The sequence below is a fragment of the Melozone crissalis genome, unplaced genomic scaffold (assembly GCF_028551555.1).
Source record: "Melozone crissalis strain CALT ecotype California unplaced genomic scaffold, PUWL_Pcris_2 ptg000042l_1, whole genome shotgun sequence".
In the NCBI taxonomy this organism is placed as follows: domain Eukaryota; kingdom Metazoa; phylum Chordata; class Aves; order Passeriformes; family Passerellidae; genus Melozone; species Melozone crissalis.
In genome coordinates, this window is record NW_026535820.1 from 31,788,273 (window position 1) to 31,804,712 (window position 16,440).

The following is a 16,440-nucleotide window of genomic DNA, read 5'->3' on the forward strand; positions in this document are numbered from 1 at the left end:
ACTATAATTCTCCACTGATTTTAATAATCCTGGCTTCATTAGGTTAGCTACCTAAACATATAAAGTTGGGTTTTTCAGCCTGAGCTTCCATGTTTTGTTCTACCAAAGCATGCAGACAAATTTTGTTTATTTGAGTTGTAAGTAGCAAAACTAATGAGGCACTTCAGGTTATTTAGCTTCTGAACCAGCAGCATTTGTGCTTGGTATTGACGGCTGGTGCAAAGCTACAGCACAATCAGGTGTAGATCCTGTAGCACACAGAACAGACCCTTTTTCACTCAGACAAGTCCTTTATAGATTATTTCTTAATTCCATATCACAGGTTTGGAAATTCTGGTTCTAATTTGGTAGCTCCTATCAAAGTCAATGATGTAATTTTTTGACAGCTTTAATACCGAATAGACACCAGGTCTTCTTAATCAAAACCAATGTAAGTGAAACTTAATGCAAGCAAATGATGTAGGATTTAACACAATGTAAGTTTAAAGCTTATTATTTAACATTATGTTGCTACCTTAGAAATGGATGCAAATAATGATCTTTCTGGGAGTTACTTTGGAGAGGTGAATGTGCAAATTTTGGCACTGAAACGCATCTCCCAGTGGCCTCTACTAACAGCTTGAACTAGAGTTCAAGTTTGATTCCAAGGGAGTTGGAAAATGATACATTAGAAAACATCCTATTGGTGCTGTTCTTCACTCTGCATAAGGAAATAACATAGGAAAAACTCTTTTCCCACTTGGTTTCCTGTCATTTTTTTAAACTTGTTAGTGTAATTCCACTTCCTCCTTCCAAACTGATTTATGTAATCAGTTCTTGATAAAACTGTGCTCTTGAAAAGGTACTCCAATTTGAATTTCAGTCTGAGAGCAAGGGATTTTTACTCTTCCTGTTATTTTAAAATTTTAACTTGAAAAGGCAAATTGCAAGTCCAACAAAGTGCATGGAGATTATATGGTTCTATGACCATGGCACAAATTTCAGGAATCAAAAAATGGTCTGGAATCCCTCTTCAGCTTCCCATAGTGCTGACACTTGTAAACTAAATCCTGATAGATGTTGATACAGTGCTTCATTTTCTTAATCTAACTTGTTTAAAACTGGATCATCAAAATAGGAATTTTTTTTCCAGTTAATACAACTTTTTAAAGTTGCCCAAACAACGCTTTTGCTTTCCTTTGTTTTCAAACATGAACCTTCTCCCAGTAATTTAGATGACATGATTTAAGCTGACGTTAGCCACTTGGGATGACTTACAGGGAATTTATCCATTAAAATAAACCATAAATGGGGTTAGGAGCGCCGTTTTATCACATGTGCACATTCACTTTCTTCTTGCCAGGCGTAGGCAAAACACAAAGGAACACTTCAGAGGCCCTGGTCCCTTTTCTTTCTTTCTTTTCAAATAGGCATATTTCTAAAATCCAGACTTGAAATTTGGCATGGCCACAGCTCTGTGCAAAAAACATCCTTTCTCTTGCCCTTTAGACAAATAACTAATGTTCTCGCTTATTTCTTTCTTCTTTTTTTTTTTCCTTCTTCTCGAACAAATCTGGATAGAAAAGCTATGACTGCTAAATCCCATTTGCTCTCTCCTCCAGTCCTTAGTGCTACTGTTATGAGTGCAACAATCATGATGCTGCCACAGTGCTGAGGTTCCTCAAATACAGGAGGTAGCACCATCCAACTTGACTGGGGGACAGAGAAAAACAAAATCGTGTTATCCCCTCCCTTCACATTTTCAGCCTAACTATGAGAAAAGTGATGGAAGATGGGTTTTGATGGACAAAATTGTGTGGAAATAATGAACAAAATGGTAACCACAATTGCCAGCACACATAATGTCTGAGAAGCTTGACTTTTGCCAGGACTTTTGCAAGAGATTTATGGAGGGATTTGAAGAGGAAAAATAGGTACTTCTGTAGAGGCTTGTTGTGGAGCCTTTTTGCAAATGGGAAAATGCCAGTAAGTGCTTCTTTTCAGATTTCATGACATGTTGGGCTGATGAGAGTTAGTATTTATCTTCTCCAACACAAAATTACAGATCACAATTGAGAGGGAGCAAGCTGGGAGTGGGTTGGAGAATCAGGACAGGCAGCCTATGTTCAGCAGGGCAGAGCAGGAGGAGCGGGCAGTCAGCGCAGGTGTGTGGTGAGGAGAGACAGTTATCATCCCCTGGTTGGTGTTGGCATCAGGAAAAGTGTCTCCATTTGTCAGGAGACAGGCAAACCTGCTGTCATATGAGGAGGGCTGGCTGAGAAACTCCCAGAGAACAGAGCAGCTGTCCGTCCATAGCGTTAAGGTGAGGAGTCAATAAGCTCTGGGCACAGATGCAGCTCTGAATCCAAGGCTGCTGTTGCTGTCTCCAGATTGTTCATCACAGCCAGCTCCACCCGAGCTCACTTTTCACAGCCGCTTCCTCTGTTTCTGCTCAGGCTATTTCGGTGCCTCCTGGACACAGTCCAGTGGCCACATAACTTCCTCCTCAACAAAACATATTCTCCCGTTTCAGCTCTCTTAGATTTTTTTTTTTCTCACTGACTTCAGAGCCAATCCTTGACAACTATTTCCACCAGTCAATAGGTTTGGTATCTGTGTCTGAGCCCTGCATCGTACAGATGCACCAGGACTTGATCTGCTACTAGAACTGACTTCTTGCATTCAGGCAACAAAGGCATTCATAACACACTGTTCATTTCATACCAATTTCTTCATTTGCTTTTCAGGAAGCATTTTCAAAGATGGCATAGTCACATTTTGCAAAAAAAACCCCCAAAACATAGAGGACATAGAAGACACACACATACACTTTAAATAATTGCAATCCTACATTGTTTAACTTGTCTTCAACTAGTTGAAGTGAAATTATAAATGAGCAGTCTGAACTGTATTTACAGATGACGTTTGCTTTCAGTGTGTTCCTCATTCTCAATTCAGAAAAGCTCATGAGCTGCAGCCTTGCCATCTTCTCAATAAGAGGAAGTGATGAGCAAGAAAGCAGGTCTAGGCTAGACTGTGTCCAGGCTTGAGAGCTTTTGCAAATTTGCAGTGATTTTGTCATGGAGGTTTTGGAAAAAACCCTATGTATTTTACTAGAAATATTGAATACATCCCACTTTCTCTTTTTGTTTGCCTTAGTTAATAAAACTTAAACGCTCAAACCAAAGCAGGGGCTTGCAAAAGAGACTTGGGGAAGGATTAATTTAGTCTATAATGCAGCCTAAGATTTGCAGTCGTTGCTGCTGGTTAGAGGAGTTGTCTCTAACTTTCTATCATTATCCTTCTCCATATGATCCACCATCATCCACTCGAAATCTCAATTAGAGAAAAAATTGCCTGTGTCTCTGGGTCAGCACAATGCATTTATAGCAGATTCACCCCTGCTGTCAGAATGGGATAGGGTGTGTTTGATACAGGACACTTACAGCATACAAAACATGCTTAAGATGATAACCTGCAAAGTAAAACTGTTCCTAGAGCCAATTTCAGGGATGCCATTCTCCCTGAAAATTCTACTGACCCGAAATCATGTTTTAAAAGGCTGGTTTAGCATATATTATCAAACAGAATATGAAATACAGATTGTTTTGCTCTTCTCCCCACCCCCTGAAATAGTTTCACTTTAGAAAATGTGATATATAGTGCTAAACACACAGAAAAAGAGTGCTGTGAAATTAGGACATAACATTCTGTTTTCAGTATATAGGCTGCAACATTGTTTCTTTTAGGTTTTGATTCCTTACAGAAAGAGATGTCTGCCATTCATCCTCATTAACAGTTTGCAAGTACAAATAAAAGTCAGCTGTGGATGGAATATTATGACGGCTTCCTCTATTCAGGACTTGATGCACTTACATGTAAATAACACCGAAAAAAAATCCAGACATTTGGTACTTACATATGTCTAATTGTCCAACATGTTGGATAAATATTATTTGAGACTCTTTTCAGTAACTTGTTTCTGTGAAAGATAATGCCTAATCTTACTGCATTTGTTATTTCAAAGTCTACCTAACTAAGTTTGTTATTACAAGTGCAGAGTAGTGAGCAATTAATGCTTCATTTTGAGCCTTCTCAAATGGAATTAATCAGGCTTGCATTTTCTGTATTGAAATTGTTGAAGAGAAGACTGAAAAGCTCAGAGCAGCTGCAGAATTCAGAAAGGACGAAGAGCTGAACTTGCACTGAAGATGCAAGTTCATTAGTAGTTCCATTACTAATAGAGCACAATTTTAAATTCAACATCATGATTAATGAGGCGGCTAAAGAAACAGATATAATTATTATGTTGTAATTTGGTATCGTTTCATAATAATTGCTAAGGTAAATGACATGTTACTCATCCACATACTCACTATCTAGCAAACATCATAACTCTTGCTATGTATTAATAAATAAAATGTGCTTTGCCCCAACAATTTTAGAATAAATAATACAAATATTCTTCTTTGTATTATTTTAAGTAGCCTTCAGTACTTGTATACCATCCATTAACCTCAGGTAGCATTCCTATTCTTGCTTCCCATATGAAATACTAAATGGTAAAGCATGCCATATAACAAATTTGTACTGAGGTGCTCAGTGTCACCCATGAATTAATTCACTTCTGCATCAACAAAACCTTCCCTGACCTGTCTTTAAGCTAGTAGTCATCAGTACTGCTCCTCTCTGGAAGCATGGTCTGTATTCTCTTTTCCAGTGCCTAATACTTGCAGAAAAAACAAGATTTAATGGGGATGCATCTCTTTCTAGTATGCACCACACCAACTTTCTACACAAACAAAGTCAGCTGATGCTTCAGCCCTTTTTCTTAGCCCCATCTTGGGCAGAGTAGTTGGTTTTGAGGCGCCAGGTTCATTGGAGACCAGAAATTCATGGATATGTTAACAAAGAGAGGCCCTGTCCCAAGGACTCGACACAGACTAAGCAAGCTTTGTTACAAAAGCTCAGTTTGGAAGGAATGTATAATGGAAGAAAAACTGCATTTACAGTTTTGCATCATGCATTCAAAACAACTTCAAAGGCAAAGTTGTTCTTGGTTGTGTCCAATACTTATTACATATCAAGCATATAAAAAAACATCACCATGGTTTAAAATGTGTTTACATGTGTGCACACATTGCAATCTCACCCTCCAGGGAACTACTATGTTTTCTTGAAAGTTTATAGCTCACAATTACCGGAGCCCAGTGACTTACATTTTCCTAGCAGATTTCCAGGAGGCCGCTTTCGGCTGCTGCTCCTGACGAGCCCCGGCGTTCCAGCTCCCTTGCTAGGCTGAGGACACGAATGTAAACAAGCATCTCCAAGGTTTCCCTAGTTCCTTCGTGGAAGTGATGGGATATTGAAAAATGGAATAATGAGGAATTTCACCAGCTGAATGATTCACAAGCATTTGTGCCTTTCAGATGGCCCAGCTGTTCCCTCTGACATTAAATGGGAGGGCCAGGGCTCAAATCTGTCTGGCATTGTGAATGATTGTTGAAAATGTTGACCTTGGTAGTGCAGCACTAGATGCTGAATTTCCATACTGAAAGAAGCCTGAAGTGATATCCAGGTCAATGACACAGGCAGGAACATGAACTTTGTTTTATTTGGGGTGACAGGAGGAGTGAAAGGAACATAATGGTCAATATATGCATCTTTCTTTGCATTTGAAAATAAACATTTCTGCTGTCTTTGAAAACCAGTTTATCAGATTGAGCACTTTCTCTCTGAAAGGCTTCCCATAAAACTCCATGTCTGTAGACTTCAGCTACTACTTCCTTCTCTGGCTCAAATGATGGAAATTTGTCTTCTGTTTTGTTTCTTTTGCCTGAAATTTAATCTGCACACGCAAACTCTTGATCAAAACTGAATGCTAAAACAATTCTGCCACTCTCCTTTGCACGAAATAGTGCTTACTCACAGAAATTCTCCTTTTGAAGTTGCTTTGTAGATAGATAGTCCAGAGGGCTAAGAGATACTGTACTTTTTGAGCAAAGGCCATATTCTGATGTCACGAGATATGGTATTTCTGAATAGTCTTTTATGCTATTTTTTACTTCAGGGTTCTGTAAGAGTTAATTTTTTTTTTTTTTTTTTTTTTTTGGTAAATAAAGAGAACCAGAGAACCTCAGGGGTTCAGAGGGATTTTTGAGAAGGGCAACCATGAGTCCTAAGAACACCAGTGGAAAGAAATACTGATTCACTAAACAATGCAGTTTAAGACAGAAGACACAATTAACTGTCTGCATTTTCCTCCTAATATTCATAAGACATGAGCAAGTATATAATTTCCAGAGTTTTTAAATAGCTTCTTATTTAGATCACCAGAAAATGGCCCCATCCCACATAGGATGCAAAAACCCAGTGATCCACTATTAAGTGAAGCTGTTCCAGATAAACTGTGAGCCAACTGACCCTGGAAATTTAGTACCCAAGTTGCGTGACTCGAAAATCTGTTCAAAGCAAGGCATGGCTGCAGGCCTTGACTGTTGTACTTTAGTAGCCATAGTAACGTGGTCTCTGGAGACCTAATGCTAGTGAATTTTCCTTTATTTCAAGGAAGAGTAATAAGAGAAATGTGCATTGGAACTCATTCTCTCTCTTTTATTTTCCCCTCCTCCTTATTTTTACTATGCCATGACCTTGACCAAAATATCTTTGATGTATTTTCTGGCTGATTTTCTGCTACGAGACCAGGAAAAAAAAATCAGGATATATAAAGGATCTTGCCAAAGGAAGTCCTACCTTCCTCAAAATATTTGCCTTCATTCCCAAAGAGAATCTCTTGACTAATAAAGTTTCAAAAACTTCTTAATGGAAGGAACTGATAACTTTCATCTCACAGCTACTGCAGGCACCAGAATAATATCATACTTTCTTTGAACTGACAGATTAATTGTTTTTTTGTTTCAGTAGCAGGTGCAGCTTTTCGTGAGTACATAATTGGATGTACATGTTTTTTCAAAAGAACACAAGCCCCTATCTGGTGCCAAGCTCTCTTTTTTTTTTTCATTTGGGAAAAAAGTCCCACATGATTTCATTTTTAAAGTACAATGTAGAAAACTCATGTAAGTGTCTTTAAAAAGCCAAATACAAACAAACAAATGTTCACAATACATACTTAAGTCTGTCTCACATGTTTCAGCTATTATCCTGGATTAGAAATTCCATCTGTCATTGAATCCATATGGTTTGCCAAATGGCAGTTTAAAACCATGTATTTTTTGCAGATTTGAAGTTAGTTGTTTTCTCTTGTAGAAGTTTTAAGGTCCATACTAATAGTTTTGCATGTTTGTTTCTGTGTGTGCATGTGTAAGAATATGCAATACTGCAAAAAAATTTAGTTTGCTAGTGGACTGTACTGATGGAAACATGCTTGTTGTACACAAAGCAAATACCACCAGCATTGAGTTGTGGAGTTTGGTTGTTTCCCCCTCTAAACACCAGAGCCCCATTTAAGCTGTCCATTATTTCTGCTGAGAGGCTTAAAGTGAAATGAGAAGAGCTGCCTTTACTTCTCTGTGCTGTCCCTCAGTGTTCAGGGCAAACACGTGCTTTCATGAGGAGTGTGAACTGCCCAGGTATGAGGCTGGTCCACATTCTCTTTCCTATTTAATTTCCCCAGATTGTCCATTTCCCAGGCACATGGCTGCTGTGGCTCTGACACAGCACACCTCCTCTTCACTGGGAATGAGAGAAAGCTATTGCTAGAATTTTATTTCAATAACGGAGAATGTTTAAAAATCATAAGTGGAGCCATATACTTTGCTGTGATGTTTAAAGTGAGATGTGGTAACTTAGAACAAAAAAAGCTGGGAATAGTTTTCACTCATTCTTGTGGACTGAAGCTGTCTCTCCTACTCAGTCTAACAAGTCACTAGGCTTCTGGCCAGAAAAATGGAAAAACCTCTATGCAGTGTTACTGTAAAGGATTTCAGTATGGAGTTTTATTTGGTACCTGAGAGATTGATCTGAGAGGTTGGAAAAGGTATTTTCCTACTGATTTGCCATCACCATTACTCACTCGGGGTGGGTGAGGTGCTAGCAAACACCTTCCTCCTTATCCCCACCTCAGGAAAGTAAATAAGAAAAGTATACATCCCATCCCAGCTCTGACTCCATTAAGAATCTTCTGTGTTACAGACATCTGTTTTCCCACTGAACTAGTTTAGGGTAATACTGAGAAAGCAGAAGAGTTTACAGGTGTGGATGAGACTCACTGGTCTAAAGTTTTACTTGATATGCAGCTTGTCTTTTTTTAATGTGTCTGAAGCAGCAGGTTTCCCAGCTAAAATTAATTTAGAGACATGGAATTTGTGTTAATCCTCAACTTAGTCATGTGGCTCCATAAAAGTTGTTTTTGCACCAAAGTGGATTTTGATTTCCCTGCTTGCAGGACAAAGAATCTGATGTCTGCAGTTGGGGTAGTGAAAACCAGGGGGTGCTTATTTAAGAGATATAACCTCAGGAGAGGACACCAGCATTTTGAGACCAAACCAAAAACAAAGCAGGGGAAGTTTGGAAAACTCTTCATTTACATACATGCTGCAAATCCACACTTGCTTCTGGCTTAACCTAAACACATGGCTCCTTGAACTTTTCCTCCACTTCTTCTCCCCTCTTCCTCCCTCCCACCTCTCTCTTAATGCCTATGCCAACCTCACAGATGTAGTTGCCAGTACACTGATCTGAATCCCTGGAAATACACATGGTCCCAGTTCCCTTTCCAATTTTTAGGAACTCATGCACCTAGTCCAGCCCGACTCTAGCTCTATGGAAAAAAATGTGTCAAGAAAAACCTTCCTGCTTTCCACTGTGGGGGAACAAGTCTTGCATTTTAAGGGTAGAGACTGATCTCTTATATATGTATCTAGGCCGAAAGAGTATGTAAGACTAATTTTTGAACAGGTTAATTTATCTCTTGATTCATACAAGCAATCCTTGACAAAGGCAGATATTCCTCCAGGGGCTGAAAAACTCCAGCTTGCCTGCAGGACAATTGGAGGGTACATTTTAAAAATGTTCAGCATGATAATTTATAGAATTCTTTGATAAAATTCAGATCTTGTGGTCTTTGAAGCTTAAACAATAGAGGTAGGGCTTGGTGTATCACTTTGCATAGCTTAAGAACTTTTATTTAATTAAGCACATTTCTTTCATTTTTTAAATGTTCTTAACTTCTGCCTGGTCCTGTTTCATGGGCAGGACTCGAGGTCTTTCAGAATATGCCTGGTAAGGGGCACAGACAAAACGGAGATCCCTTAAGTGTCCAGCAGTTATCTTTATGGAAAATTTTAGTCTATCCAAATTAAAAGGCCTGCCAGATGTTCAAAATGTAATAAAATTCCTAACATCACATCACTGATGGTTTCATTGTTATGAAGACAAGTCCAAAGAGACAAGATGCCAAAAATGCTTTCTTGTCTCCATTTGACATTGGAAATTTTAATGACAGATACCATCCATGGAGGTTCCTCTCAGTGCAGTGAGAGGTGCAGATGTGAAGATGCAGAAATCTTGACACACCATCTTCTGGTTGGTGAGCTGCTGGGACAAATTTAGGCATTCTTTAGAGCAGGAAATAGCACCAGTTGAGCAAGTCCTTGTGCTTGAAGAGTTGACAAGGATAATTAGTATTCAACACAAGCACAACTAGGCAGAGATCACTCTTATTCTGCAAGGGATCTGCACCTATGGAGCTGACCTGGAGCAAAACAAGATTTGCCATTGACTGTTCTTAGCATTGACTTATGGTTAGTGTTGACCTGATTGAATCACTTGCTGCTGTGGCCAGTGAAGGCTCCGCACTACTTCTCTGAAGTAATTGATTCACAGGTTCTTCAAGGCACAGAGCCTCTGGCCAAGTGTGGTCCCACGGGGCCACGTTTCCAAAGGTGCTCCACATTTATGATGGGAGCCAAACCTTCTGAGGAGGTCAGTCTATTGTGCACTGAACTCTTGAAATTCTGCCCACCATTGTCACAGTGGGAACAGCTTTCAAGCAGGCTTGGAAATCTGGTCCTTATTTAGGAACCAAAAAGAGAACCAAGCTCACAAGAATATGTCAGAGTATCTGGTTACTGAGCAATTGAAAATCTGTCCTCACTATGTTTCAGGATTAACTCAGGATTAATAGGCACATTGAGAGTAAGGTGAAGCAAGGATAATAATAATAATAATAATAATAATAATAATAATAATAATAATAATAATAATAATAATATTATAGCAGTATTTCAGCAACAGCTATTTGAACTGTAATCTCAAAGACCTCCAAACCACCACACAAAAGGATCTGGACTGTCTTGACATGCAAGCCTGCTGGAGTAAAGATATGTTACCAAACCTTTATCAAGGGAAGAGAGGCAGAATTAGTCAGTCCTTGTGCAGCTGGGGACTGACTTTTTATATTCATGGGGACTGACTTTTTATATTCATTGTATTTATGCAATTATGTTCTGTATTATTTTTATAGCAGCTTAAGAAAAAAGCCATACAAAAAAAAACCCCATACAGATCCAGTTTTAAAGTCATGGTTAAAACAGCACATGTATTTAATTTTCCCTTTGGATGTTATTATATTAAATGTATTAATGCATATATATTTAAAGCAATTATTATGGAATGTGCAGTTTTAAATTAAAAGGGAAAACAAAGTAGTTGACACTTGCTATTAAACTTTTAATTCTATGAATTAATGAGCAAATATAATTATGCAGACCATTAAGCAGACAATAAACTAGTAATGTAATACGGTCGTTATACTGTAATTAAATATTTTAACTTTTTTAGAAAAGAACGAAAGCATGTTCCAGGTTGTTACTCATTTTTCATGGTAGGAAATAATTTAGTGTCCAACTTTTTGCAGAATGAGTTTTTTCTTTCCTAGGATATTCTTAAATTGATTACATTGATACTAATTTTATTCTTTATCTTCTGACTATCTTTCAACGTATTTTATTTTCCTTTTTCAGTCACTGAATGGTTTTGCCTTGGTGGTGAGTGCAGATGGAATGATATTCTATGCATCATCGACAATTGTGGACTATCTAGGGTTTCATCAGGTAAATGTACTCAGAATTGCTTAGAATACCCAGTCACTGACATTGTATTGACTTCTTTGCCAATACACATATTGTCAATATTATAACTTCTGCTATTATTTGTAAATTCAGCACTGTATGTTGCATGCCTTTGACTGCTGATTAGACATACATTTACTGAAATAAAGTTATTTTACTATACCATCTCAGACTAATTTTTTTTGTCAATCTTACAGGTGAAGATTTATTTCTTGCAATTTCCTTTTACAAGGCTTTTGTTAGCAGAAACATGATCCATTCTAAAACTAAGATTTAGCTAGAAGTTTCTTTTCAATTTCAATATAAGATGCTGCTTTTTGAGGCTGGCTGGCTGTGTGTAATAAATATATTCTAAAGTCACAGAATAACAGAACCACACAGTTGGAAAGGGCCTCTGAAGGTCATGTAGTCCAACCTTCTGCTCAAAGCACATCAAGCTAGAGCAGGTTGATGCAGGACTAATCAAGCTTTGAGTTTCTGTGACCCCTCTGGAAGATGTGTTCCAGTATTTAGCCACCAAGACTGTAATTTTTTTTTGCTTATTATTAATTCTCTGCTTCCCATGTTGCCACTTGTGTCTGTTGCTTCTTGCCCCCTCACTTCTGAGAAGAGTCAGCCTTTGTCTTCCCTTCCCCTGCTCATTTGGTTGCTGTAGAGAGCAGTACATTCTTTCTGTGGTTTTCCCTTCCAAAGGCTGAGCAAATCCTGTTCTTCTCTCCTGGATGTGCTCCAGTTCTCTTAAGTGTCTTGGTAGCACTCTCCTGGGCTCATTTTCACATTCTAATCTCTTTCTTTTCATGGGGTACCCAAAATTAAGAGAGAAATTTGTCTTTGCTGAACTTCCTGAGGTTCCTCTCAGCCTATTTTTTACAGCCCACCAAGAAGCTTCCTTGCCCTCCCCAGCTAAGGGAGGCACCCTCTATAAACCTGCTGAGCATTCATTCTATCCCAAGATTCCTTAGTCAAGAAATTAAGGAGGGTTTGTCCCAGCATAAATCCCCGCGGGATGCCACTAGTCATCACTTGCCAGCTGGATGTTTATTAGTCACATTTACACATGTACAAAAGAGTTCAGAATAGAAAGAATCATCTTAGGATGTGAAGGGAAAAAGCAGATGTTGAGAAGGAGGGGTCTTTGAAACGACTTTCCTCATCAAAGCTTCTCTGAAGGTGTCCTACACCTGCCATTATTTTAAGCAAAGTATCAATCTACAGATAAATGGCTGCCCCTCTACAGTTACTAATTAACCATTCCTTGTTGTAATTGTTTCAGACTGATGTAATGCACCAAAACATATATGATTACATCCACGTGGATGACCGTCAGGATTTCTGTAGACAGCTGCACTGGGCCATGAATCCTCCCCAGATGTTGTCGGGACAGCAACTACAGCCAGAAACAGGTGGGATTGTGCATGTTGGTTGGAAACACAGGCACCACTGTACAGAGGTAGAATTGCACTCTACTTATCCCTGTATCTCCATCTCCAGTCAGATTCTTCACTGAAAAAATGCATAGTGGCCATTTATTTATTATCTCAGAGATTACATTTCTTCTGATCCTGGCCATTTATAAGGCAGAGTGCTTAAGCCCCTGGTGCTACAAAGTTGTTTCCTTTGCTTTTCTCTAATGTGCCTACACATATTCTTACACGCTCAGAATGAGCAGCATCAGTTCTTCATACTGCCAAAATTTTGTTGGCAACAGATTAGGACATCAATAGTCCTCTCATTGATGCAAAATGTTTCTGTACAGAATAACCATGGAAGCATCACTTTCTGCCATTTGTTTTCCCATGCAAAATGATGTAGACAGGAGCCTTCTGAAGAACAAATAGGTTTAGCAATGCACCTTTTCTTCTGAGGCTATACTTCCCTAGGATGGGAATTGGATGCCTGCCCTCAAAGTTCCTCCTACATGAGATATTAAGCTGAAATCACAAATACAGAACTTACAATCAGGTTGAGATTGTTAACATTATAAAGTATTATTGATCCCAGCAAAATGTATGCATTTCACCAGAAGGTGAGGTAGTAATTGAGGAAATAAATTGGGAAGAATAGTCACCAGGTGAGTGGGGAGAAACTTGCAAGAAATCCTTCAGCAACCTCTACGAAATCCTCAGGAACACAATAATGAAACTTCGGTGGAATTTCTTGCATTTCCTGAAAAACAGTTTCTGTGTTTTACAGAAGAGTCTTATAAATGTCTGAGGAGCTTTGCAAGATTTTGTAGGAAGTATGCAGGAAACAAGCAAAACAATATGCACTACTATTTCAAACTAAAAAATTTACAAATACTTGGAATTTTCATTCTAATGTATATTGTGGAGAACTTCAGGTCTCGAGTTCATAGTTTTGTATTAATACTTGTGTCTTTTGGAAAATAGCTCAAAAAACTGCGCTTGTACAAAAAAATCAAGGAGGTGCAACACCTGAACATTAACTAAAAATCTACTGTCCATTTTTTTGTTCTGTTTTTTTTTTCTAGAATTATAATTTTCCTTATTTTGTTCTCCTCTCTGATGCATTTTCTGTGATCTCTGATCTCAAAACCAGCAACATCTGTTACCCTGTTTTGCATCATTAAAAATCGCAAAAACTCAGGAAATAAAGTCCAAATTTCTGAAGAAACTCACCCGAATCCTGTTGCAGAGCTTTTATTTTTCTTTTGTTAGAGCATGTGCAGATGTATCCATACATGACACCATTGAATATTTGCCCATCCATAAAGCAATTTTTAGCAATTTCCGTAACAGCTTCCTCAACTGGCTACAGAACATTCTCATTATTTCTTAGTGTGATCTGATATGTGTTGCCTCCACTGTTGTTCCTAGGGGAAGAATATATTCTCAGTAAATTGTTCAAAGCACAAGAGAATGACAGCATGACAACAGATTACTCTTCCTTTTTAACTCGCTGTTTCATCTGTCGGGTTCGCTGCTTGTTGGACAGTACTTCTGGATTCCTTGTAAGTACCACTTCACTTAGATCACTGTAGGCATGACATAATAGATTTTATTTACTTCATATGAAAAATTCTTCAACATAAATATTGTGGAAATCCATGGACAGGATACACTTTTCTTTTGCTGTGCACCAGCCAGAAACACCTAGGATAATTATTAATATGTGTAAACAATAATGGGAGGACAGAAAGTTGTAATATTTGAAATGGGAAGACTTTAAAAATTTTTATGTTTTCAACTCTTTTTGACAATATCTGTCCTCAATTTGTACTGGGTGTATCACAAGGGTGGCAAGTCTGAATTTCAACAGTTAACATTTAAGCCCAAAGTATTTGCTTTAGGGAGAAGGAAAAATAATGATCTAGTTTTTCCTTTTGTAAAGAATCCTTTAATAATAAACCCCAGAATTAGAAAGTCTCTCTCATGCTCCATACTAGGAGCAGTTCACTTCTAGAAATCACTTCTTCTCCATTTCCTTAGTAAAGACCAGTGCTGTTTCTACTTAGGGGAAACTCCAGCACGTGCAAAGAAAATGAAACTACCAGCATGAGACTGAGAAATGCAAGTTCTGTCTCAGATGCTCATTTGCTGGAAGGCTGTGGGTCTCAACAGCCATCATCTCTGCACCCCTGCTTTAATCTCATAGCTCTGGAAAATGCCTAACTCAAATGGGCTGATTTTTCACTGGGTGTTTTTTGGTAGTTAATTTTTTCACTGAGAGGCAGCAGCTTGCTGTCGACTTGAACCCTGCTTTCTGACTACACAGACATTTGAGGCAGGGATGGACGGTTCCTTCCAAGCTGTGCACTCTCTGTGTGGCTATCTTGGACCTATTTTTTTCCTTGGTACCTGTCTGCACCGCCCTTGGGTTGTGCCAATCTGTAAACTTCCTAGAGAAAGTGCAGAATAAGAGGAAAGAACTAAGAAATCTTGCTGGAGAGAACAGAGCATGGAAAAATAATGGTTCCAGCTTCAGTGGGGTACAGAGGAAACAACTCAGTGTTTGCACCACTGTACGTGGCCTGTTTTGGCAAACAGAATGTAACACAGAACTTCTACTGCTGAGTACACGAGAGAGAAAAAACTCTCAACCAGCCTCAAAAGTCTCATCTTACTGTTGATAGTACCTCCACTCACCCTGTCTCTGAAATGGCATGGTTTAAATTATATGAAGAAAATGAAATTCGTAGTTTGAATCGCTGATTCAAAACTGAGTTTGGTGTTAAATGACAGAGTCTATAGGTTGTATTACTATTTTAAATGTTTGTACACTAAATGCTTAAGTTGTTGGGTTTTTTCTTTGTTTTTCCTTGTTTTTTTGTTTTTTTGGTTTTTTTTAATGGGGGTTTTTGTTTTGTGTTTTTGGGTTTTTTTTTTTTTTGTTTTCTTTTGGTTTATTTTTTATACCAGACAATGCAGTTCCAAGGCAAATTAAAGTTCCTCTTTGGACAAAGGAAGAAGTCGTCATCAGGAACAGTATTGCCACCTCAGCTGTCCTTATTCTGCATAGTGGTACCACTTCTGCTCCCTTCTGTGACAGAGATGAAGATGAAGAGCCTGCTTGTGAGAGCAAAACACAAAGCTGACGATGCAGCAGCAGCAAACACAAAGTATTTACAAATTAATCTTTTGGCATTTAGTGAAGATTATGGGCTATTAAGCATGTAAAAACCACAAATTATGTTAAATATCTCTCCATTTTAAAACTCTTTCTTAGAAAAGTGAATAATTTATCTGGATTTACTATTGAATACAAAATAAATATAATGGAATTACTATAATAGAGCATAATACAATGCAAGATGATGCAATATATTGTACTTTATTTACAATACCTGTTAAGTAATTTTTTTCAATATACAAAATTTTATATTAGAAATGGAACATTAGGATATCTTTCTAACCTTCAAAAGTTACCAATGCAGTAAGGCAGCTGTAAAAGTGGAAAAGAAAAAATATTTTTACTGCAAGCTTTCTAATTTCAGTATCTTCTGCTAACACAATTATTTCGACTTGGGCATTTTGGTAACAAACAAAGGAAAAGGGGGACTTCAGAAAGCTGAATGTCTGTATGTGGGGGGGTGTGTTCACAAAGAGCCTAATGAGTTGTATTTGGTGTATGCATTTATCTTTCAACAGAAGTTTTATGAACATGTAAATTTACAATGCACTAAATGGCTTGGGGGTGATCATTTGGTAGCAATCACAAAAGATCAGGACAGATTGTGTTCAGATTCATCTCCTTCCTAACACTTATTTTTGTTACTCTTCTATGGCAGAATTTGTTGACATTTGGGGCTAGGATCGTATGTTCTCTTTTTTGCTTAAATATAACCTTACAGTAATGAGTTCTATTGCTGTGAAGAAAAATGCTCATCAGTATCACTGACAGTACCATAATT

General features: G+C 38.1%; 1 protein-coding gene across 1 annotated transcript in view; it reads left to right on the top strand.

The window, feature by feature from the left end:
- The window catches only part of AHRR (aryl hydrocarbon receptor repressor), a 62,731-nt gene that overhangs the window by 40,522 nt on the left and 5,769 nt on the right, over positions 1 to 16,440 (top strand). The window contains exons 4-7 of the mRNA XM_054285327.1: positions 10,962 to 11,051; positions 12,343 to 12,472; positions 13,907 to 14,040; positions 15,449 to 15,648. Coding sequence (XP_054141302.1) covers positions 10,962 to 11,051; positions 12,343 to 12,472; positions 13,907 to 14,040; positions 15,449 to 15,648 — 554 coding nt within the window. The remainder of the gene's footprint in view (positions 1 to 10,961; positions 11,052 to 12,342; positions 12,473 to 13,906; positions 14,041 to 15,448; positions 15,649 to 16,440) is intronic.